General features: G+C 44.6%; 1 protein-coding gene across 7 annotated transcripts in view; it reads left to right on the top strand.

Annotated features, from left to right (window-relative positions):
* Nucleotides 1-25,325, top strand: part of RPS6KC1 (ribosomal protein S6 kinase C1) — a 162,566-nt gene that overhangs the window by 92,917 nt on the left and 44,324 nt on the right. For all 7 annotated transcript variants that reach the window (XM_053309726.1, XM_053309709.1, XM_053309719.1 and 4 more), the window contains 2 exons: nt 270-391; nt 8,902-8,994. In XM_053309726.1, coding sequence (XP_053165701.1) covers nt 270-391; nt 8,902-8,994 — 215 coding nt within the window. The remainder of the gene's footprint in view (nt 1-269; nt 392-8,901; nt 8,995-25,325) is intronic.

The following is a 25,325-nucleotide window of genomic DNA, read 5'->3' as shown; positions in this document are numbered from 1 at the left end:
CTGCTGTCAGTCAGTGACGACAACATTGGCATAGATAAAGGGTTCCCAAGCAGTGGTACTCCTGATGTTGCTGAATGACAACTCCCATCATCCCTAGCCACAATAAATTGTAGCTGGGGATGATCGTAGTTTAGCAACATTTGGAATACCACTAGTTGGAAACCCCTGGCCATAGATGAACCAGTGACCTGATTTTGTATAAGGCACCAAAAAGGGCCAAATTTTGCATAAGCGTCAAGCCTGTAACACTATTATTTTATGCCATGCAGGGGAGTCGAGTCCAACGCGTCGTGAAGCAGTGAAGAGGAAGACTTCAGAATATCTTATGAGAGCAGAAAAAATTTCCAGCCTCTACTGTAAACCCTCGTCAGAAGATGGATCTATTTCTGGGGTAGGTTTTGTTTTCAAAATAATTTAAACTTTCTGGGGTTGGCTTTGCGTGTTGGTGTGCCCTTTGCAGCTGCTTGCAAGCAAGACTAATAGAAGCGGGATGAATTATGCCAAATAAACAAATATATGCAAATGTGGAACAAAGTAATGCAGATGGCAGGTGGGGAGAAAGTCCCACATCTTCCTATCTTATTTGGCACATCAAGAATCATTTTTTATTTATTCATTGGTTTTTCCCCAGCTTAAATAAGAATGCCATATTAAGCACCACTAAACAATAATGCGTGCAAAATAAAAAACTCTCAAAAATAACAGCAGCTAAACTCAAGATGAAAGCACAGAACCACAGCAGCATCAATTTCTGTGGCTGCAGAAGATTTTTGTATATAAAGGCTGGTGAGAAGAGAACAAGGAGTTACTAGGCAGATCTCCACGGGCAGGGAGTTCCAATGGGTGGGTGCTACAAAAGGAAAAGCCTGCACCTCAACCCATCCTGCTCCTAGGATGGAGGGAACCTGAAGAAAGGCTTTTCCTTCTGATATGGCAGTACAGGCAAGGCATTCTTCTGAATTCTTGCATGTATAGAAGTACTTTTATAGAGACAAGAATTCAGAAGGATCTCTTGCCTGTCCTACCAAATCAGAAGGAAGGGGCATCTTTGAATTCTGAGCAGCTCCTAATGCAGCCGTGTCTTTTGCTGCTTGCCTGGTCATCACTGGCAAAAGTGGAATCTGGCAGGTTCAGATGACCCGCTGCAAGTACAGCTGGCATGAACCACCAGTTGTGATGAGCACACGTTCCTGGTCTGAGCCACCAACTCGGCTCATTTTGTGATGTGTGAACCGGGAAATGTTGGGTTCCTGAGCAGCACCTCTCTCTGCTGCCACCTGATATTCATGAATTAGATTTACCCCATCTTCTCAGCGGGGAGGGGCCCATTAGAATGGTCCGCCCGAGAAGATTATTGGATCCAGTAGGGTTCCAAGAAGACTTGGAGGGATTTAGTGTTGGCTCTGCAGGTGATCCTATTGATGCCCTGGTGGAGAATTGGAACAGCAAACTCACCAGGGCAGTAGACATGATCACTCCTAAGCGTCCTCTCCGACTCACCCCTTGGTATGCAGAAGAACTACAGGGTCTGAAGCGTCGAGGTAGATCACGAGCGCAAGTGGAGGAAGACTTGACTCGAATCCAACAGATTACAACATATTGCACATTTGAAGATCTAAGCTCTGGCAATACGGGCTGCAAAGAAGAGATTCTTTTCAGCCCATATTGTGTCCGCAAGTTCATGTCCAGCGGAGTTGTTCAGGGTTGTGAGAGGGCTAGTAAGTGCCCCTGCTCCCTTGAATCAGAACTTGGAACTAGGGATGTGCACAAACCGGTTCGCAGGCCATGTTGGAGGCATGCGAACCAGTTCGCTGGTCCAGCGGTCCGATAGACCGTTGCTGGGGGTGGTGGTATTGCTTTAAGGGCTGGGGGGTTGTACTTATCCCTCCCACCACATTCCCCCCTCCGGCGCTCCAGTTTTCAGCAAAATCTTCAGGGCGGCAGTGGTCCTCCCTGCTACCCCTACCCCCTTGTTGGCAAAATACGGAAGTAATAAGCACGCATGCACTCGCTGCACATGTCACACATGTTACTGTGACATGCGCGGCGGGCGCGGGCACGTTGGTGGCGGGCGCATGTGCGTGTGTTATTTCCGTATTTTGCCAACAACAAGGGGGCAGGGGCAGCAGGGCGGACTGCTGCTGCCCCAAAGATTTTGCTGAAAACTGGAGCGCTGGAGGGGGAAAAGCGGTGGGAGGGGTAAGTACAACCCCCCCTTGCCCTTAAAGCAATTCCCCCCCCCCCGCCGCATTGGACCACACCTCCATGGTCCGTGCACATCCCTACTTGGAACCATCTATTACTTGCTGTGATCTGTTTAATGATTTTTTTGTGGATAAAATCTCTCGTATTCGGGCTGACTTGGATTCAAACTCCACAATTGTTACGGAGTCTGATGCCGAGGTGTCCAGAAGCTCCTCTTATGGGGTCAGGCTGGATCAGTTCCAGTTTGTGACTCATGAGGATGTGGACAAGCTGCTTGGAGTGGTGCGACCTACCACCTGTTCTCTTGACACTTACCCGACATGGCTTATACTATCTGGCAGGGAAGTTGTAAAATGCCTAGTAGAAATCATAAATGCTTCTCTGAGGGAGGGCGGCATGCCTCCTTGCCTTAAGGAGGCAATTATTAGACCTCTTTTGAAGAAGCCTGTGTTGGATCCCCCAGAGTTCAACAACTATAGGCCTGTCTCCAACTTTCCGTGGTTGGGCAAGGTAATTGAGAGGGTGGTGGCCTCCCAATTCTAGGCAGTCTTGGATAAAACTGATTATCTAGACCCATTTCAGATGGATGATCTCCAATTGGGAATTGACAGAGGAAGTGGGACTCTGTTGGTCCTTATGGACCTCTTGGCAGCTTTCAGTACTATCGACCATAGTATTCTTCTGGAGCATCTGAGGGGGTTGGGGATGGGAGGTACTGCTTTGCACTGCTTTGGTACTGCTTTGCACCACTGGTGGCGCAGTGGTAAAACTGCCGCCCTGTAACCAGAAGGTTACAAGTTCGATCCTGACCAGGGGCTCAAGGTTGACTCAGCCTTCCATCCTTCCGAGGTCGGTAAAATGAGTACCCAGAATGTTGGGGGCAATATGCTAAAATCATTGTAAACCGCTTAGAGAGCTCCGGCTATAAAGCGGTGTATAAATGTAAGTGCTATTGCTATTGCTATTGCTATTGCAGTGGTTCCACTCCTACCTCTTGGGCAGATTCCGGATGATGTACCTCAGGGACTGTTGTTCCTCAAAATCTGAGCTTTGGTATGGTGTCCCTCAGGGCTTTGTATTGTCTCCGATGCTGTTTAATATCTACATGAAACCGCTGGGAGAGATCATCAGGGGATTTGGTGCAGGGTGTTTTCAGTATGCTGATGACACCCACATCTTTTTCTCCATGTCAACATCATCAGGAGAAGGTATAACCTCCCTAAATGCCTGCTTGGAGGCGGTGATGGGCTGGATGAGAGATAACAAACTGAGACGGAATCCAGATAAGACTGAGGTACTTATTGTGAGGGTTGGAACTCGGGGGATGATTTTGATCTGCCTGTTCTGGATGAGTCACACTTCTCCAGAAGGAACAGGTATGCAGTCTGGGGGTGCTTCTGGACAGAAACCTCTCCCTGGTGTCCCAGGTTGAGGCAGTGTCCAGAGGTGCCTTTTATCAGCTTCTGCTGATACACCAGCTGCGTCCATTTCTTGAGATAAATGACCTCAGAACAGTAGCACATCTGCTGGTCACTTCCAGACTTGATTACTGTCTGGAGCCAGTGTGGTGTAATGGCTAGAGTGCTGGACTAGGACCGGGGAGACCCGAGTTCAAATCCCCATTCAGCCATGAAACTAGCTGGGTGACTCTGGGCCAGTCACTTCTCTCTTAGCCTAACGTACTTCACAGGGTTGTTGTGAGGAGAAACCTAAGTATGTAGTACGCTGCTCTGGGCTGCTTGAAGGAAGAACGGGATATAAGATGTAAAAATAAAAAAATAAAATAAGCACTATGTGGGGCTGCAGAAACTGCAGTTGGTCCAGAATGCAGCAGCCAGGTTTTTCTCTGGATGATGATGATGATGTGAATAATAATAATAATAATAATAATAATAATAATTCAATTTCTACACCGCCCTTCCAAAAATGGCTCCGGGCAGTTTACACAGAGAAATAATAATATAGATAAGATGGATCCCTGTCCCCAAACGGCTCACAATCTAAAAGAAACATAAGATAGAAACCAGCAACAGCCATTGGAGGTACTGTGCTGGGGGTGGATAGGGCCAGTTACTCTCCCCCTGATAAATAAAGAGAATCACCACATTAAAAGGTGCCTCTTTGCCAAGTTAGCAGGGCTGACTAGTGAACCACCTCTCAGCTCAGAGGCATCAGGCTACCTGCTGACTATTTAACTTTGAAATGGCCTGCATGCTGCTTCTCAGCTGAGAAGCACCATGTAGGGCCATTTGAAAGTTAAATGGCCAGTGCACCACTTCTCAGCTGAAAGGTGGCTCACTGGCCATTTAGCCTGGTCCAACAGGTAACTGAACTCCGACAGTTCTGCCAGGATAGGATGGAATTTAGTCGGAGTTCCAACTGTCAGGGCTCCCTCCTGTCATGGTGGAACTCCTTCCGGTAACGCCTGAAGTTGCCATATCGGATCCGACATGCCTGTCAGTCTAACAGTGACCGCAAATCCTTAGTAAGCATTAAAAATACAAAGTGTGGAATTGGAATTTTTGCAAATGGAGTTGAGGCCCAAGACATCTCTTAACAAATCTTGACTTTGCCCCTCCTCAACGAAAAAAAGAATTCCCTGAGGACCTTTCTGTTCTCTGCTTAGATGTCTTTTGCTGCAGTCACTGAAAACTGTGTGTGATTGTCGATGACTGCTCTCATGTAGCAAACGTTAAAAGTTCCAAACTTCCTGTCTGTCTACATTTGTATCACAGAAGGACAAAAAAGGGCAAAGGAGTCTTTCATCTTACTTTGAACAACCCTAAGAATAGTTGAAGGCAGCTAGTTGCTGTGAATAAGGGAAGAGGAAAAATTAATCTGCCTAACTGAATGACAATTACTTTTTTTTCCTTTTTCTGAGCCTCTTTTACAGGGAGAAATAACATGGAAAAGAAACCTTTGGCTTTCATGAGTTTTGGAGGGTTTTTAAGATGAGATTCTCCCCCCGCCCCCGTGTGAGCTAGTTAATTGCTGGATAGTTTGTATGTGGTTATGTGTGGGGACCTTGCCTTATGGCAGAAGGTTGGACGTAAATTTCCTTTGGGTTTTTTCCTAGCCTTACAATGTAGGTCCACAATGAAAGATAAAAATGTCTTATATGGCAGTGACTTCTCTGTGGGAGTTTACATAACTACTACATGTACTTCACCATTATATGTGGCATGATAAATCTCCAGTCTGACTACATGGAAGACATATAAAAGCTGGTTCTAGGTAGATATATGTAGATAATCTGGGTTTTTTCCTCATTTTTGAATCTCTCATTTTGTCCAGAGATATTTTTAAACAAATATATTTATTTTTATAATATATATTTTGCTTGTATGTGTGTGCTTTCAAAATCGGGGCAGTTGCTTCAATTTCAAGGAACTGAAGCCATACTCAATATTGTGAGACTGGATTTTTGGTGACTTTGGAAACTTTTCTGTTGTTTGGGTGTTCTCTGCTTTAGCAAACCATAGTGTTGCCATTTCTTTTGTCTTCCAGAAATATGCTGTTGTATACCGGTCAATAATTATTATTTATTTATTTATTTAATTTATTTGATTTATATAGCGCCCTTCCAAAAATGGCTCAGGGCGGTTTACAATTAAAACAAGCCACTAAAACAATGAAAAGCTAAAACAAATTAAAAACAATATAACAACAATTAACAATTTAAAAACATTTTAAAACAACAATCAAACAATTACAGTGATTAAAAGCCCCAAAATCAGGTTAGAATTTAAAAACCCTGGAAAGCCAGGCCAAACAAATACGTTTTAAGGGCTCTCCTGAAGGCTAATAAAGAATTCAAATTACGGATTTCTGCAGGGAGTGCATTCCACAGCCCCGGAGCAGCCATAGAGAAGGCCCGCCTCTGAGTCGTCACCAGACGAGCTGGTGGCAACTGGAGACGAACCTCCTCAGATGACCTTAATGTGCGGTGGGGATCACGCAGAAGAAGGCACTCTCTAAGGTAACTCGGGCCTAAGCCGTTCAGGGCTTTAAAGGTAATCACCAGTACTTTGTATTTTGCCCGGGAACATATTGGCAGCCAGTGCAGTTGTTTCAAAATAGGCGTAATATGGTCTCTCCGGGTTGCCCCAGCGACCAATCTGGCTGCCGCATTCTGAACTAATTGAAGTTTCCGAACTGCGTACAAAGGCAGCCCCACGTAGAGCGCATTGCAATAGTCAAGCCGGGAGGTTACCAGCTGGTGCACCACTATTTTGAGGTCATCCTCCTCAAGGAATGGATGCAGCTGTCGAATCAGCCGAAGCTGATAAAAAGCACTCCTGGCCATGGCCTCCACCTGAGAAACCAGGGTGAGGCCTGGGTCCAGGAGTACTCCCAAGCTGCGCACCTGCTCCTTCTGGGGGAGTGTAACCCCATCCAGAACAGGGAGATCTAAATCACTCCTCAGATTCTGAGTCCCCACAATGAGCACCTCCATCTTGCTTGGATTCAGCTTCAATTTGTTCTCCCTCATCCAGCCCATTACTGCCTGTAGGCAGGCATTTAAAGAGTGAGTGCCATTTCCTGAAGATGAAAAGGAGAAGTAGATTTGGGTGTCATCAGCATACTGATAACACCCAGCACCAAATCTCCTGATGACCTCACCCAGCGGTTTCATGTAGATATTAAAAAGCATTGGTGACAGAATGGAGCCCTGAGGGACTCCATATAACAGCTCCTGCTTTGAGGAGCGACTGTCACCAAGCTCCACCATCTGGGATCTACCCGAGAGATAGGAACGGAACCACTGCAAAGCAGTGCCCCCTATTCCCAACTCCTCCAGGCGACCCAGAAGGATACCATGGTCGATGGTATCGAACGCCGCCGAGAGATCCAAGAGGACCAACAGACTCACACTCCCTCTGTCGATTCCCCGGTAAAGGTCATCCATCAGGCCGACCAAGGCTGTCTCAACCCCATAGCCCATTCTAAAGCCAGTTTGAAATGGGTCTAGATAATCAGTTTCCTTCAAAACCGCCTGGAGCTGGTTAGCCACCACCCTCTCGATTACCTTGCCCAGCCAGGGGAGATTGGAGATTGGCCTATAACTATCCATTGCTGAGGGGTCCAGGGTAGGCTTCTTAAGAAGAGGTCTAACTATTGCCTCCTTCAAACAAGGAGGCACCCTACCCTCCCTCAGCGATGCATTTATGATATTAACTAGGCCATCTCCAACAATCTCTCCGCTAGATTGAAGCAGCCAGGTCGGGCAAGGATCCAGAGAACAAGTGGTAGGCCGTACCGCTCCAATTAGTAAGTTTCAGTCCCTTCCTCATGCAAAGCTGCCCCCCACCCCTTTTGCTGCATTGGCAGGGGGGCCGGGGATAGGCGGGTGTGTGTGTGTGGAGTTGTGGCCCTGGCCCGAGAGACAGGCATGCGGGCTGCCATTTTAGTCCCCCAACACATGACACCGGTGGACCAACCACGTGCAAGAAGTGGCTGCATAAGCATTCAGCTCCTTTGCTCTGTCTTTCAGTTGCTCTATGGGCTGGCACCCGCCCGCCCGCCCCTGGACTCAGTGAGCGATATTCCAGTCGCCATTGGGGCCAAGTAGGAATTTTGGGGGTCTCAACTGTTTGGCTAATGCTGGGGCCTATTTTCGCTTACTTCTCACTGATATTATTAAGGCACTCCCTGGAGTTAATTGGTCATTTTGAGGATGAGTGTGGGTCAGGGTAGGTTAATTTACATTGTTGTTGGGCTGGTGGGAATACAGAGGAATGCTTGGTGATCTCACAACTCTAAGGTTGGATCCTCTCCCACTCGGATGCATGCTAGCGAACTCCACTCAGTGCTTCGTGACCTGGGTTGAGGTGTGCTGGCGTGCATCTCCTCGACAGGGTAACCTCATGGTAGAGAAGAGGTTCGGACTGGGTACCGGGCCAAATCAAAGCCCGGTCCTTCGCCCTCCTGTGGGCATACCTCCTATGAGATTGACCTGCATAGGGGATACCCGCACTTTAGATAAGATTCCTCGCTGGTTTTGTAAGTATTCAATAAAGTGGCCCTAGTATTTTCCAACTATATGTGTCCTGTTGTTATTTGGGCCTGGGTTTGAAAGTTTTAAACTGGAGCACCAAGTAAAAGGATCCATGGAATTTGCATCTTTGTGATTTGAACTGGTGATTACTAACCTTCTGCCCAAATGTTGGGCATATCTACTTTATGTGGGGGGTAGACTCACTTTCCCTTCTGCCCCACTTTTGTAGCTGAGCTGTGGCCCCAAGCACATCACCTTGGAGGTAAACTCCATTGAAAGTAATGGAATATATCCCATCTAAACATGTTTAAAATAAGAAAACCACCATGCCATAAATTTTGGCTTCACAGTATGTAGTTAGCTTTAAGTCAGGCTGTTTTGGAGGCATGGGCATGGATGGCTAATGTTCCCAAGTTTCCTTGCATGTATAAAGAACTGGGGAACTGTCTAAATGGTTAATATTTCTTAAATATTAATATTCCTTTTTGCTATATTTTCAATGTTCCTGCGATTTATTTACTATCAACTTTTTTTTATGTTTCATTTTTTGCATTAAGGACAAACAGAAAACTTCTTTCATCTTCTCTCTCTGATTTATGATAAATTTAGTTTCCTTCAGCCTGGCATTTGCTTCAGCAGGCAGCCTTCCTTCAAGTACCACCCTGATTGATGTTGTAATCTTTGATATCTTCCATTAGCCTCCAGGATCACTAAGTTCAAGGCCCTCTTGGAACCTAAGGAGCCCTGCCGAGGAACTGAAGGCCTTTAGAGTCCTTGGGGTGATTGACAAGGTAATTCTTCAGTGTCTCTTCAAGAGTTCAGTCATAAATCGACTGCATGCTGACATTCTGTCTTTGAAGCTGTGGATCTTAAGGATATGAAACAAAGGGGGAAAATGACTCAAATGCATCTGCACTTTAAAATAACAAAAGTAGAAGGGAAAAAGGGCTTTTATCTAAGCAATTCATGTAAGGTCATGCAAAATATATTTGAGCTAAAGAATAAGGCACATGTTTGGTGCCATTCTGTGAGAAGGGGCCTGCTTTTTAAAAGTAAAAGCCCTGCTTACTGTGCAGTAGCAGAAATGTGCCAAGAAGTTGCCAGGCTGTTCACATTGATGGCTGTTTTTGGAAATAACGCCATACTGTCACATTGAGCAGCCTGCCTCATAGAAAAGGCTACCCCTTCTTTTCATACTCAAGAGTCAGTGGAAACACTGAAAAACAAGTTGTTAGGTATGTGTGTTATATTTTATTTGGACCCTGGATTTGGCTGCAACTTGTGGGACCTTAAAACTAAGAGCACTTTTGTTTGTGCTTTCTTTCCTTTGAGATTTGTGGATTTTTTTCATGCCCTCCCCGCCCCCTGGTCAAACTGCATGATATGCCTATTGTGTGATTTGGGGCAGGTGAGCTTTTTTTAAAAAAAAGCATTTTTCAAAAGCAGGGCCCCCTCGATCCACAGCAATGGGGGAGCTGTAAATTTTTGTCCATGCCTTTCCCCTGATTTGGATCAACACCCCCCCCCCCCGCCCTCGTGCTGTTTACCCTGGAAAAAAAATCTCGGGTTGATGCTACAGGGAGGTTTTCCTTCCAAGGCAGGAGTCAGGAACGTGGCAGGGGCAAAGATTTACAATACCCTCCCCTTGCTATGGTCTGGATTGGGGTTCCCTGCTACTTACAATTGAAACAGCCAACATGCAGGCTCCATTCATGCAACAGGCATATCCTAGTTTGACTTTCAGCAGATCTACATTAATCTGGCAGATATTTTGTGTCATTTTATGTGAAGAATCTTAGGGTAACTAAAATATATCTGTCAGAATCCCACAGCAAACCATCCAGCCCGTTGATCTTGTGGGGTTAAGTTGCTTCAATCTGTAGGGCTAAAATGCATTGGGGTATAGTGTGGCCCTCACCATACTGAGCCACTTCTGATTTTCTCAAGGCCATTGGATTGAGAGTGCCCATTGTTAACAGGCTGGCATGGAAATGATCGTCCGGCATGAGACCCAGGGTTAGTTCTTCTGATACAAAATATGCTTCCAAGGTCTCTTTCAACTCCGAAATTCTATGATTCTGTGAAATATTAGAGTCTTACTCATGAAATTGTTCCAAAATTTATCTTGAGCTAGTTCAGATATCACCAGCCCACCACAAATGATAAAGATGTGTACATGCTATGAGTGTGCACATCCTTCCTGCACTGGAGCACCTCTCCCCTGCCTCTCTACATACTAGTTTGAACTAGTATATTTCTAGCATGAGTAGATGGACAGCTTGAAGAAACTGCCCCCCACTAATGATTAGGGAGAGGAGCTGTAGTGTATCCAAAAGGGGAAAGTACTACATATGACCAACGGCTGTAATAAAAAATTGATTGATTGATTGAAGTACTGCATGGTTACAGCACATGCATGTCCTCATTGCTGTGTTTGGCTGGGTGGATGGAATATCATCCAAAGAAGCCCATTGATAACTGCATTCTGTTGTACTATTTTCATGTGTGAACATTCCACAATACTTCTGTAACAGAGCATTGCATCAATAAAGGCTCCTAGTGAGGCTATAAGTACATCCCTTTTAATATTCTAAACCACTTGGCCACTTACTAGCAAGTTTCCGGGGGCTGAAGGAAGATTATGCAACAGATCTGCTTGTGTGCTTGAGGAAAGCCCACAGGTTTTGTTCTTTCAAGCCTAGATAAGACATTAGCATGACATGGAAGCAAATGTGTACGTTTTGTAGTGTTAGCAAAGAATGCCTCTGAGTACCAGTTGCAGAGGAGTAACAGCAGGAGAGAGGGCATGCCCTCAACTCCTGCTGTAGGCTTCCAGTGGCATCTGGTGGGCCACTGTGTGAAACGGGATGCTGGACTAGATGAGCCTTGGGCCTGATTCAGCAGGGCTGTTCTTATGTTCGTATGAGGAGGAGATGTGGAGGAGAAGAAAGGTGTTTCTTCTCATTTGTTTTTCTGCCCACAAAAATTAAAAACTCAGGAGAAGGAACTTGGAAGATGTAGGGGTTGCCCCCTCCCTCTTTTTTGCAAGCTTGTATAAAATGCCTGCAAATCCCCGAGTAATTTCCTTTTGTCATGAGAAAATAATACTGAAGCAGATGTGTCTCTTGTAAGCCTAATTGGGAGACCAAAGAAATGCTGCTATTTAACTGGCTGTCCTGGTTTAATACTGTCAATTAGTTATCCCCTTATCAAGTCAAACTTAGGTGGTACACTAATGAATAACAATGGCTATTTAACTTGTAAAGGCTCACTTCTTCATTTGGCACTTAATTCACCAAGCGTTTGATAGTTCCTTCAGTCCCTGCGCCTTCTCTCTGGCGAGGTGATGCTGCATTGATATTTCCTCTTAATTCGGAGTTTAATCCTTCTAAATACTGTGTGGAGAGCTGCTGCCATGTAGTAAAAAGTGTGAGCTACAAATTACCAGTTCAAATGTCAGATCAGACATGAATCGTCACAGCGTAGTTTGAGACAAGCAGCTCTCTCTCAGGATAACAGTGCTGGTTCACTTTAGAGGACTGTAAAAAATAACTGAGATAATGCATGTACATAAAACACTTTGGAGAAATGTTATGTACATAAGGTGATGTAAAACAAGATAGCATGGCTATATAAATAATAAGAAGGGTTGAAATGTGTATTAATTTTAAATATATGAAGTTGTCTTCTACTGAGACAGATGATTGGTCTGCCTTGGTCTGCCAGTGGCTCTTCAGGGTCTCAGCCAGGGATCTTTCCCAAAGGTAAAGTGTGCCGTCAAGCCGATTTCGACTCCTGGCGCCCACAGAGCTCTGTGCTTTCCTTTGGTAGAATACAGGGGGGCGGGGTCTACCATTGCCATCTCCTGCGCAGTATGAGATGATGCCTTTTATCATCTTTCTATATCCCTGCTGCCTGATATAGTAGCAGCGGGGATTTGAACCAGCACCCTTCTGCTTGTTAGTCATGCATTTCTCCCTTACCTGGGAGACATTTTTCACATGTCAGCTTTACTGCAGCTTTTGGGAGGGTGGGTGTGCATTCACATATCGGCCAGGTTTACCTCAAATTCCATGCAGTATTTCAGAGAGCATTTCACACGTGATTCGGCTTTCCCCCTTCATATTGGAGCCTAGTCTGATTTATGTCTGGGGTAAAAAAATCCTCTTTTTGCATTGGAGTATCCGTTATGCCCCGAATTCTCAGTAAAGCCCTGTGGTATACCCGTGGTAAAGCCTATTGTCTAAAAAGCCTCCTGGAAACACTAGAAATTACTACAACAACAAATATTTATATATTGTTTTTCCACAAAAGCTCTCAAAATGGTTTACATAGAAAAGTTAATAATATAGTTCCCTGTCCCCAAATTGGTCCATCAGTCTGAAAAGAAACAGAAGGTAAACACCAGCAACAACCACTGGAGGGTATACTTTGTTGGGGTTTGAACCTGGGACCTTCTGCATGCAAAGTATGTGCTCTACCACTGAGATTCCTTATCTGTTAGGTTAAGAGATGTGTTTTTATTGTCTAAGAAGGTATTCCTGGTTTATTGGGGAGGAGATACTTAGTTTAAAAAAATTATTTGTAATACAAATACTTATCATTTTTTTAAAAACATTTTATATCCCGTTCTTCCTCCAAGGAGCCCAGAGCGGTGTACTACATACTTACGTTTCTCCTCACAACAACCCTGTGAAGTAGGTTATGCTGAGAGAGAAGTGACTGGCCCAGAGTCACCCAGCAAATATAATGGCTGAATGGGGATTTGAACTCAGGTCTCCCCGGTCCTAGTCCAGCACTCTAACCACTACACCACGCTGGCCCTTAGGAGAGGCATTCTGGGCTGAGCAAAGGAGAAGAGAAATGCTTTCCCAAGATAATACCTTTGCAACATAAGTGTGTGCCAATACCAAAGTGTGCCCCGCCCCACTTAAGAACTATTGTGTTTTTCTCCTATGCAGATTTAATCAGTAAATTAATTGACTAAAACTCATGCAGTTAATCAACTAGGACTCTGTGGCTGTTTAATGAAATGCCTTTAATTGTTTAACAACCCTGATAAGGATTATTTATTTATTTATTTATTTTATATTTTACATCCCACTCTTCCAGAGCGGTGTACTACATACTTAAGTTTCTCCTCACAACAACCCTGTGAAGTAGGCTAGGCTGAGAGAGAAGTGACTGGCTCAGAGTCACCCAGCAAGTAACATGGCTGAATGGGGATTTGAACTCAGGTCTCTCCGGTCCTAGTCCAGCACTCTAACCACTACACTCTGAGTCATTTTCCTCATCCTGTCAGCCACTGATCTTATTCCAATAGGCTGTTTGAAGTATTTGGGCTGCCAGTTCAGAGGCTTTAAAAATAACCATCACCCAAAAGCCCTGTTGGCTCGCAGAAAAACCCTCGGGGTAGGTGGTAGTAACTGATACCCCATTCTGCTCCTAAAATCCTGAAAAGACCCTCTCTTTAAACCTTGGGAACTAGCTTCAGCTCCTGGGATTCTCTTGGCAACTGAGGTTGGTATTTATTTGGTAGTTATAGGACTGGCAATTAAAGTGAAGGAGTTTGGATCTGTAAGGCTGAGAGGGATGGATGGAACAGGTGGATACCTAATTGCCCATCCAGACTGAAGCCCCATGATCCTTTTGGAAGTGGGAACCTCTGATGGTCCCAGTCAGATCAGAATTTCTCACATTTTGATAATCTTATGTTGAGGGATTGGGCAGCCTGCTTCTTGTCAGCCAGGAGCATACGCAGAGTTCTCCCTGTGGCACAGGGGCACATCTAGGGCTCTGGACTGGGGTGGGTGATTGCTCCTATGCACTAAATGTATGGCCTAGTAATATGTCTTCTATGGAGATGTGTGCATTAAACTTGCAAAACTGGGTGATGTTTCAGTAGTCACTTGCAGCCTGGATTACAGAGTTATTTACTCAGAGCACTTAGCTTTGAGTCAATTTAGTCCCATTTTCTTCGGTGGCACTAGGTCAGGCTTGTAAGTCAACATCTTTCCTTTCATCTACTTATAAGGGTCTGATCTGGTCTGGTGTTTCTTTCTTTGCATATTTATTAGAGAGCCTAGATGGAGAGAGCAATTTGACCAGCTGATGATAGCTTTCAGCTGTGTATACTCTGTAAATCTGTAAGATGATGGGACAGTCCAGGAACTACTTAACCTCATAATCCTTCACCAGGAGGGACGCAGCAGATAGCTGTAAGTCTTGGGGTGTATCCATATGTGGGATTCATCCATTGCTGGAACACATACCAAAAATATTTATGTAGTAGCAGGATGAAGCTAGGCTACTGCAGCTGATGAGACTGTGAGATGCTGGCAGTCAGCAGACTGAAGACAATATTATTTGCCTTCTAAGCCTGCCTTGCAAATAAAGAGAAAGAACCCAGGCTCAGCAAACCACCAGTGGGGCGAATACTGGAAGGTTTGCCAGGCTTCTGTATGCCTGTTTCCCCCCTCTCTGTTTCTTGCTGGCAAGCAGAGAAACAGGAAGAAAGTGCTCTCAGCATGTGAGGACTTTTGTTGTTTGCAGATGATACCTTCTGCTACTTCTAGACCAGAGATAGCCAACTTGTGCTCTGCAAGCTTAAGCATTTTTTCTGGCCCCTTAAGCTTGTGAGACAGACAGAACCCCCATTCACACGTTAAATAATGTGCATACTGTGGCCCACTTTCTCTGCAGCTTTACACGAGTGGAGCAAGCAAGGATGGCTCCAGAGGGTGGGCGAGGGTGGGCAATTCCCCCCTCAGAAAAGTAGTTGCCCCTCAGCTGCCCCTCATTTCTCTTTCAGAAATCTAACTTGTGGGCCACAACTCACTGACCCAGAATTGCCTTTGCCTCCTCTGTGCCCCTCAAGTTTTTTTCTGGTGCTGCCACTGGCAGCAAGAACTCCGCCCTTGTATGGAGCCAGGACACTAGCTGTTCCTCAGGCTTGTCTCTCAGCCCAGTGCACAGGGAGGGAGATGGGGAAGTGATTTTTACTTCTCTCTCCTCCCCATAAAAAATCTGTTCGCTGCCAAAATATGTCCCTGAGGTCTGCATGTCCCTCAGAGACATATTTCTGGCAGTGAACTGGGCTTTTATGAGGAGGGTGGAGAAGCATATCTATCTATCTATCTATCTATCTATCTATCTATCTATCTATCTATCTATCTATCTATCTATCTATCTACACACACAATACAATACAATACAATACAATACAATACAATACAATATCTTTATTTTGGTCTTGACCAGCATAAGACAAAACATAACAACAGTAATGTTAAAAACAGTCTATGCCTGTGCCAGTAGCTGTAAAGTTAAAGCTAAAATCTTATTGTTGTTGAACTAAAATCTTTGGAGTGTTACAAAGTTAATTAAAATATGATAAAGTAAATGCATAGAGGTTAAGAAGTTAGAGACTGTGAGCATAAAACTAAAATCTATGCGAAGTTATAAAATAGTTAAGATTAGAGTTAAAATTTGGTGTGTGTGTGTGTGTAGTTTAGGCCTGACTGACTGACCTGAAACTCCCAGACCAAACAAGAAAGATAGGAACATTTTATCATCACATGTAGGTTCCAGACATGTAGGTTCCAGACCCTCACCCAGACTATCAAAAAACAAAAAAAGGAAAAAAAGGAACCCCCTGAAAAAATTCATTTTGGTCCTACAAAATGTGGGGAAACTATCCCATTGCAAAAGTTTAGGTCAGGTTTAGTGTGAAGCATGAGTGGGGAACTGGGGTTAGGATTAGCCTGAAGGTTAGAATTAGTGTGGGGGTAGAGTTGGGTCATTGAGTTGGGATTCAGATTGGGGTTAGGGTTTGAACAAACTTTGTCACCACCTGCTTTGCATGTGTACATATTATCATGTGAATGACTGCGTATGCATTCATTTTAAAAGTCAGCACTGGAATTGAACTATTTAAGTGTAGGATCTCACATACTGCTCAAAAGATCTCACATATTGCTCTGTGTGTGTGTGTGTGTGTGTGTGTGAGAGAGAGAGACATCCTGTGTTGAATAATGGTATGCATATTTGGATCAATCCTAGCCTCAGGGTTAGCATTTGTGATGAGGGTAGAGTTGGTCACTGGGCTGAGGTTCAGATTAGGGTTTCAAACAAACCTTTACAATTTTCTCTGGTGCTTTTCCACACAGAAGGTCTGGACTTTGTGAAAGGCACATGATTGCAAACTGCAAGCCATTTTACGTGTGTGTGTGTGAATTTATTGTTGATTAAGAAACCGAAATACAGTGTGCAAGGCGTGTGTGTGTGTATACGTGTGCACACACATGCACATACCACTGTTTCCTTTTGTATCACGTCCAGTTTGGCCCTTCGTGAATTTGAAGTTTGAAGTTTCTTCCTGCTTTTTTTTACAGCTTTTTTTTAAAGTCATCAAATCTCTTTGAAAATGAGTGTGGTTTTTGCTGACTTCTGATGGGAAGATAGCAACCCTCTGTCTTGTTCATTATAGTAATAGCAAAACCCTTGTGTATTGTATTAAATGCAAGTAATAATCTGCCTTTTCAAAGCACACATTTAACCTTTTAAAACTGTAAGTTAATTACCTGCTTTCTGGGTACTCTGTGGTGTCCTGCAGGATGCCATTACATTTGCGGCAAGATGAAGCTCAGGAGCAGATGCAAGTGTTCAAAAGTAAAAGTTTTAGCCAGTTCCACACATTGCATAGAATGAAGTGTAGACCAGTGCTTCCAGTGGTTGTTGCTGGTGTCTGTCTTGTGTTTCTGTTTAGACTGTGAACCCTATGGGAATAGAGAACCATCTTATTTATTTATGATTTATTTTTCTATGTAAATCACTTTAAGAACTTTTGTTGAAAAGTGGTATATAGAAGCGTGTAGTAGTAATAGTAGTTGAATCAGCAAGCAAGGTGCTGGTAGGTTTCTCCCTTCTTCTCCTGGTCATGTTCCTCCATTGCCTTAAGAACATAAGAACAGTGAGGGATCAGGCCCAAGGCCCATTGAGTCCAGCATCCTGTTTCACACAGTGGCCCACCAGATGCCGCTGGAAGCCTACAGGCAGGAGTTGAGGGCATGCCCTCTCTCCTGCTGTTACTCCCCTGTAACTGGTACTCAGAGGCATCCTGCCTTTGAGGCTGGAGGTGGCCTATAGCCCTCTGACTAGTAGCTGTTGATAGACCTCTCCTCCATAAAGTTATCCAAACCCTTCTTAAAGCCATCCAGGTTGTTGGCTGTCACCACATCTTGTGGCAGAGAATTCCACAAATTGATTATGCGTTGTTTGAAAAAGTACTTCCGTTTGCTGGTCCTAAATTTCCTGGCAATCAATTTCATGGGATGGCCCCTGGTTCTAGTGTATGTGAGAGGGAGAAGAATTTCTCTCTATCCACTTTCTCCACACCATGCATGATTTTATAGACCTCTATCATGTCTCCCCGCAATCACCTTTTTTCTAAGCTAAATAGCCCCTGGTGTTGTAGCCTTGCCTCATAAGGAAGGTGCTCTAGGCCCCTGATCATCTTGGCTGCCCTCTTCTGCACCTTTTCCAGTTCTACAATGTCCTTTTGGAGATGTGGTGACCAGAATTGTACACAGTACTCCAGGTGTGGCTGCACCCTAGTTTTGTATAAGGGCATGATAATATTAGCAGTTTTATTTCCAATCCCCTTCCTAATGATCCCTAGCATGGAATTGGCGTTTTTCACAGCTGCCGCCCATTGAGTCTTCCTGAACCAGACAGACATGCCTAGCGGGCGGAGTGAGCAAGCAAGGTGGGGGCAAGGCAGGCAGGGGGTCTGCTCTCTCATGGAGCAAAGGACATTGCTAGGGGTGAGTGGCAAGTCTGCCCCTTGCCGTGGAGCGAAGGGCTGTCTGGCTCCTAAATTTCAGAACTGGCTCCCAGAGCCAAAGGAGAGTCTCACATGCTGCTCACAGATCTCCCATACTGCTGTGTGTGTCCAACATCCTGTGTTGAATAATGGTATGCGCATGTAGATCAGCAGTCTTATGTACAGTGCACACAGATTGTATGTGCATTGAGCATCATGTGTATATAGGGCTTCTGTGCATTCATTCACACTGGATATGTTGTGAGAATAGGAGCTACTACTGCCTGCTGTATTGAGGAACTCTTACCTAATTTTTCAAAAAATCTCATTGGTCAATGAAAGGGAGTGGGGAATGCTGGGAAGTTCATTTTATAAGGAAAAGGACAGGCTTGGTAGCTTTTTTGTTTTGTCCAGTGCAGTGGAGAGCAGGGAGGCCACCCTGTCTGTGCAGGTTTTTTTTTGCAGTTGTGGGTGGCTGAACTGCAGTTTGTCTTAGACTGCAGGCTGCTCAGACTTTTTGCAAGACAACAGGTTGAGTTGGGGAACTGAGAGGAGAGCAGAGAACGGGGAACACTGCAACCCTTGAAACTAGGTTAGGTGTGAAGGGCAACTGCTCTCCGGAATCCGTTGTTGCCTGAGGTGAAAATGACATGCTGCTTTCCAGAATGCCAGGATGAATTTCAGCAGCAGGCGGAGGGAAGGGGAGAGGGGGCTTTCTAAGTCAAGAAAAGGAATCTCTGTGAAGTCTTAACTTTGCAGGCTGGTTCACCTGTGCATGCATAGCGCTTGGGCCACATGTTGGCCTTTTAATGTGGGGATGTGTGGACGGGAGCCCTCTTCATCCATTTGGAGGGCTGAAGAAGGGAAGTGACTCCTTTCAAACTTTGGTCCAAGCTGCCACGGCATCAAACATTTCAGGGGAATCCCTGTACCATGGCCCTCTCTCAGAACAGGGAAAGGAGTAGGTGGAGCTGCCACCCCACCCTAAGCAACCGTCGCAATCTCTTTCAAGTAGCAATCCCTTCTTTCCTCAGGAACAGCCTCCGCGGTCTTGTTTTTGAGAGAGGTGTGCCGCTTCTGGAGCAAATGAGGAATTTTTGCTTTAAACAGAGAGCTGCTTCTCTTTTTGATGGAAGCGGAAAGATTTTTTTTTTTAAACCCGTCTTCTGACTATGCACAGTGGGGGCCTGAAGCAGTTGTTAAGGTCTCTTTCTTTACTTTAGAAACCATCAGAGATGGGTGCATTTATTACTAGCTCTTAGTTCATCCAGTTGTGTCCCTTGTGACCTTGGCAGGGAGTTGAATAAGGCGACTCATGGCTGGCCATATTCTCTTTTTCTGGTGGCTTGCCTGGTGCTCGCCTCTGGGCCTGTGAATCCCCTTCTGCTGACTTCTGCAGTATTCCTTCAGTTTCTCATCTTGGCGCTTTGATGCATATGTTCTGAAGGTGGCCACCGTGACTTGGGGTGGCGGCAGATGGTAAACCTTCAGGCTGCCACCAGCCACGCTGGTGTTAAGTTGGAAACTTTGCTTTTGATGAAGAGTCAGCAGTGCATATGAAAGAGCTCTTGCTGCAGAAGTATCTTTTAATTAAAAAAATTAGCATACTGAAACAGTTGCTAATTTCTGTGTGTTTAAAGGTTTCTAAAATCAACTCTTTTCTTTAGGCTAAATGGTGGTTATTTACCAACCTCCCCTCCTTTCTTTCTCCAGTTTTGTATGTACATTTATTTATTTTTAGAAGCCTTTTTCTCTCCCGCCCCCATTCATTCATTCCTTTCTTCCTCCCCCACTCTCTCTCTCTGCATACACTACTGAACTGCTGAATCCCATGTCTTAGAATTTTTTAAAAGGTCTGTAGAGTCAGACAGAAGTTTCATTTTGATTTGATTAGCACCCATCCCCTTAAACCCATTATGTAGAACCAGGGCTGCAATCCTATGCACACTGACAGGGGGTAAGCTTCACTAAATTCAGTGGGACATACTTCTTAGTAAGCAAACATCTGGACTTTGTGTCTTTTGGTTTCTCTCTGACATTTTTGTGCAGTGGTCTTTTAATTGCAGTGTTATTGTTGATTTTGAACTTTTGATTTAAAAATAAAATAGAAATTCTTTTTGCATCCCTGTCTGTCTTCAAAATTACCATGTTACTGTCTTAGATACCATCAATGTATCGTTGCTGTTCCATTTATAACAATTTGTCCTAATTTACATGCATTTTTGGAGCTTTATACTGCTGACTTGGAGAATGAAACTACTGTCAAAGCACAAAGACTCCTTTGAAGGCATTGACTTGGTTTTTCTAGCTGTACTTTTAAAATGTGATCTGCATATTTGTCTTTCAAACATTTTGTAAAGGTTTTGCAGTAGTTTGCTTTAAAAAAAAAGAGAGACGTTCGTAGAGATGTGCTGTTTTGGCTGTGGAACTATTTAAAGTGTGGGTCAGCAACTGTCTGTCCCTGGGTTGAATCCAGCCCCCTGTGAAGCACAGCCTCATCTCTTATTAGCAACCCAGAGATGCTCGGGTCTAGATGGGATGTGACATGGAACCTTGGATAAGCCAAACTTCATACAATGTCTCTGGGTCTCAGTAGCATGTGCTGACCCCCCTCCAGTTCTCTCATGAGCGTCCACTTCCATTCTTGGTTAAATTAAGCTGAGATTGGTCATGGTGTCTGAAGCCACCAATCTGTTTATTCTAGCCTACTTACTTCAAATATTTCAAGAGCTGTAGCTTCAAACCTTTGGTACAGATCCCAATTTATTTAAAACTAGCCAACCCGTACAGAGCATCTATGTGCTATTTGGGGCCAGCTCTTCTCCCCTCACTCCTGCCCCACTCTCTCTTTTCCACTCACTCACCGCCCTTCCAGTCTCTCTGCTGCTTCCTGGGCTTTGCCGCCGCCACCACCTCTCCCTTACCCAGGATATGCTGTCCCGCCGCTGCCATCCGCTCCGGCGGCCAGGCCAGGCTTTGCCGCCATCTCTCCCTTATCCGGGACAGCCAGGCTGGCCAGCCGAGGCTGCCTCCTCAGGCCGTTTTGCAGCCCGCCGCCACCATCCGCCCCCATTCCCCCCCAACTCTCGCCCAATGTGAGGAACTCTCGCGAGAGTTCCTCCACCAAATCCAGGAGGACACGCATGCTGGCTAAGATAATTAAATATATAGATAAGTAGGCTAGAACAAACTGAGTTTAGTAGGTTCGGACATCACGACTGATTTCTGTTTACCTAGAGCAGAAGTGGGCACTTGTGAGGGAATGGGAGATTACATGCTCCCAAGGCTCAGAGATATCGTGTGGAGCCCTAAACAAGATTCTGTGTAACGCCTGAATCTTCCCTCTAGGTTGAGGAGAAGATGGTATGTGTGTTAGCAGAACTTGCCAGTTCCAAGATGGGGGCATTGAGGTGTTAGCCCATTACCCCTCACTCATTTCTCAGATCAGCCATCTAGGAAAATAGCTCCTAACTAGGCATTTAAATCATCAGGTTTTTATGCTGCTTTAACGTTCAGAAAGCTTATATAAGGGATCATCTTCAGAAGTCTTTTTTGTGTGTGTGTGTGGTGGTGGTGGTACTGTTGCAAATCACCGTGGCTCAATCCATGCGAGTTACTACCATGTTGGCAACAGTCCTAATTCAAGAAAAGCTGTACTGGTGGCTTGTCTTTAAAAGAATCTTGGGAATAAAGCTGTATTCTGTACCATCGCATCTGATCCTAGACAGAACATGAGTTAGACATTATGAAAAAATTGCTGTTATCCACAGAAGTGTGATTCAACTTTATTTGTATCACACAGGTTGGTAACATGAAAAGTAGACTGCATTGGAAGTAAAGTACTAGACAACAGCCCTATCCGTTCGTTACATCCAACACACATATAATCTGTGTACAGTGTATACACAATAGATCTGTACAGATGTACACTGTACACATGTATTGTTATACATTTTCCCTTTATTCCGAGTAAAGCATTACAACTTTATCCTCCTAAAGATATATTTCTTTGAAGAAATATATCATCTTCTTCTTCTTCTTCTTCTTCTTCTTCTTCTTCTTCTTCTTCTTCTTCTTCTTCTTCTTCTTCTTCTTCTTCTTCTTAATTCGATTTCTATACCGCCCTTCCAAAAATGGCTCAGGGTGGTTTACACAGAGAAATAATAAATAAATAAGATCTTCAGAAGAATATATATATATATATATATTTTTATATATATACACACACACACACACACACACACGGCAATTCTCATGATCACCGAGAGCAGGCAGGACGGGTGCGGGCAGGGGGAGGCTGCTGCTTTTAACTCACCTTCCCCCGCAGATGACTGAGTTCTTCTGTTGGGAACGTGAACCACGCTACCATGCCTGCAGCGCTAATCTCTGGAGGCCAGGACAATGTGTCCCTGCGAGTGTGCAGTCCATTGTGACAATCCCCCCGGCGATGGTTGGGAGCCCGCTTCTGTGCCAGCACTGCCTGGGAGCCGTCAGCATTTGCACACGAGCAGTTAGCCCAAGTTAAGGATACACTTGCACCCTTAACCTTGGTTAACCTGCGGACCCCATAGGTAGTGCTATGGAGCTGTGCTGCCGCCAGGATTTGTGTGGTTCCCAGCGATTCTCACAGGCAGCCAAACCTGGGCTTCGCTGCCTTAGCCCAGTCTTGGCTGCTTGTGAGAACAGCTTCATTCTGTTTAGTGAATAAGGTTTTCTCCCCCCCCGCCCCCAATTAATTCCAGTGGAATTAGGAGATGCTTCTGCACTTCTCTGAGAACTCATATATATATCTCAGTTTGCTCACTGTATTTCTATTATAGTTAGCAGAATAAGGCAAGGGTGGCCAGTATCCTAGGCTCGCAGTTGTGAGAACGTAACAACATTGCATAAGAACAGCTCTGCTGGACCAGGCCCAAAGCCTATCTAGTCCAGCATTCTGTTTTACACAGTGACCCATCAGATGCCTCTGGGAAGCCCACAGGCAGGAGAAGGTGGCATTATTTCTCTCTTGCTGTTGCTACCATGCAACTGATATTCAGAGGCATCCTGCCTTTGAACCTGGAGGTAGCCTATAGCCATTCAGACTAGTAGCCACTGATAGATCTGTCCTTCATGAGTTTATCCGAGCCTCTTTTAAAGCAATACAAGCTGGTGGCCATCACAACATCCTGTAGCAAAGAATTCCATAGATTAATTATGTGATGTGCGAAAAAGTATTTCCTTTTGTCTGTCCTAAATTTCCTGGCAATCAGTTTTATGGGGTGACCCTGGTTCTAGTGTTGTGAGGGGGTGGGGAATTATCTCTATCCACTCTTTCCTTATGTATAATTTTATACGCCATCGTTTAGTCTAAACTAAAGCGTTGTTTTTTTCTAAACTACAAAGCTCCAGATTTTGTAGCCTTGCCTCATAAGGAAAGTTCTGTAGGCCCCTGATCATCTTGGTCGCCGCCTTCTGCACCTTTTCCTGTTCTAAAACTTCCCTTTTGAGATAAGGTGCAAGACTGTACACAGTATTCCAAATGTGGCCACATCATACATTTGTATAAGAGCATTATAATAATAGCAGTTCTATTTCCAGTCCCCGTCCTAATGATCCCTAGCATGGAATTTGCATTTTTCACAGCTTCCGTACACTAAGTTGACACTTTCAAGGAGCTGTCCACCACAACCCCAATATCCCTCTCCTGGTCAGTCACTGACAGCTCAGTCCCATCAGTGTATATGTGAAGTTGGGTTTTTTCCCCTCAATATGACCCTATCCACCCCCTCAACTGGCCCTATCCACCCCCAGCACAGTACTTCCAGTGGCTGTTGCTGGTGTCTATCTGAAGTTTCTTTTTAGATTGTGAGCCCTTTGGGGACAGGGTTCCATTTTATTTGTTTGTTATTTCTCTGTGTAAACTGCTCTGAGCCATTTTTGGAAAGGTGGAATAGAAATTGAAATAATAATAATAAGAAGAAGCAGCAGCGTCACTTTACACTTGTGGCGCAGCAGGGAAATTCTTGACTAACAAGCAGAAGGTTGCCAGTTTGAAACCCCGCTGGTATGTTTCCCAGATTATGGGAAACACCTATATTGGGCAGTAGTGATATAGGAAGTTGCTGAAAGGCATCATCTCAGACTGCGCAGGAGGAGGCAATGGTAAACCCCTCCTGTATTCTGCCAAAGAAAACCAGAGGGCTCTGTGGGCGCCAGAAGTCAAAATCGACTTGACAGCACACTTTACCTTTACACTTGCCTACATTGAACTGTATTTGCCTTCTGCAGTTTATACTTTTGATTCTTCACATGGAGTTCTTCCACTCACTTTATGCGGCAAGGACCTTCAGTTTTGCATTACATTGTAGCATTAGTCTACTACACTGAAAACCACAGATCGGACCTCTGAAAATTATACAGTGTACTGTGCTTGATTGGCCAGCAAACTCGCCTGACCTGACCCCATAGAGAATCTATGGGGCATTGCCAAGAGAAGGATGAGAGACATGAGACCAAACAATGCAGAATTGCTGAAGGCCGCTAATGAAGCATCCTGGTCTTCCATAATACCTCATCAGTGCCACAGGCTGATAGCATCCATGCCACGCCGCATTGAGGCAGTAATTGCTGCAAAAGAGGCCCAAACCAAGTTCTGAATACATATGCATGCTTATACTTTTCAGAGGTCCGATATTGTTCTATTCTTCAATCCTTGTCTTCTTGGTTCCATGTAATATTCTAATTTTCTGAGATTGTGGATTTGGGGTTTTCATGAGCTGTACGCCATGATCATCACAATTATAACAAATTAAGGCTTGACTTATCTCGCTTTGCATGTAATGCGTCTGTCTCATATATCAGTTTCACCTTTTAATTTGCATTACTGAAATTAATGGACTTTTGCACGATATTCTAATTTTCCGAGTTTCACCTGTATTGGCCAAGTCACACATGGTTCAGTCACAGCAAAAATGGTACAGTCACAAATAACAAGAATAGGAAGTGTGGGCTGCCGTCAAGGTCATTCATGGTGATTCGCGAATTGCTGCAGAAAGGAGGCCTGATATGGCTTGTAGGCCATATGTTGGCCACTCCTGCTTAGCGAATTGGAGCATAAAATGTAAGCTGTGCAATAGCTAGATGTAGCTAAGCAAATAGGAGGAATTAAAGGGAGTATTCTTTTAACTATATCCATCCAATAATGATATGCTATCAAAGGCAATTATTTCATGACAGTTTGGTTACAGCAGTTGTTTTATCCTGAAATGAAAGTCTGTGTTGGGCTCTTTTGATTGGGAAGACAATCATGTCAAATTA

The sequence above is a fragment of the Hemicordylus capensis genome, chromosome 1 (assembly GCF_027244095.1).
Source record: "Hemicordylus capensis ecotype Gifberg chromosome 1, rHemCap1.1.pri, whole genome shotgun sequence".
Classification (NCBI taxonomy): Eukaryota; Metazoa; Chordata; class Lepidosauria; order Squamata; family Cordylidae; genus Hemicordylus; species Hemicordylus capensis.
This window is presented reverse-complemented; position numbering and strand designations above follow the sequence as displayed.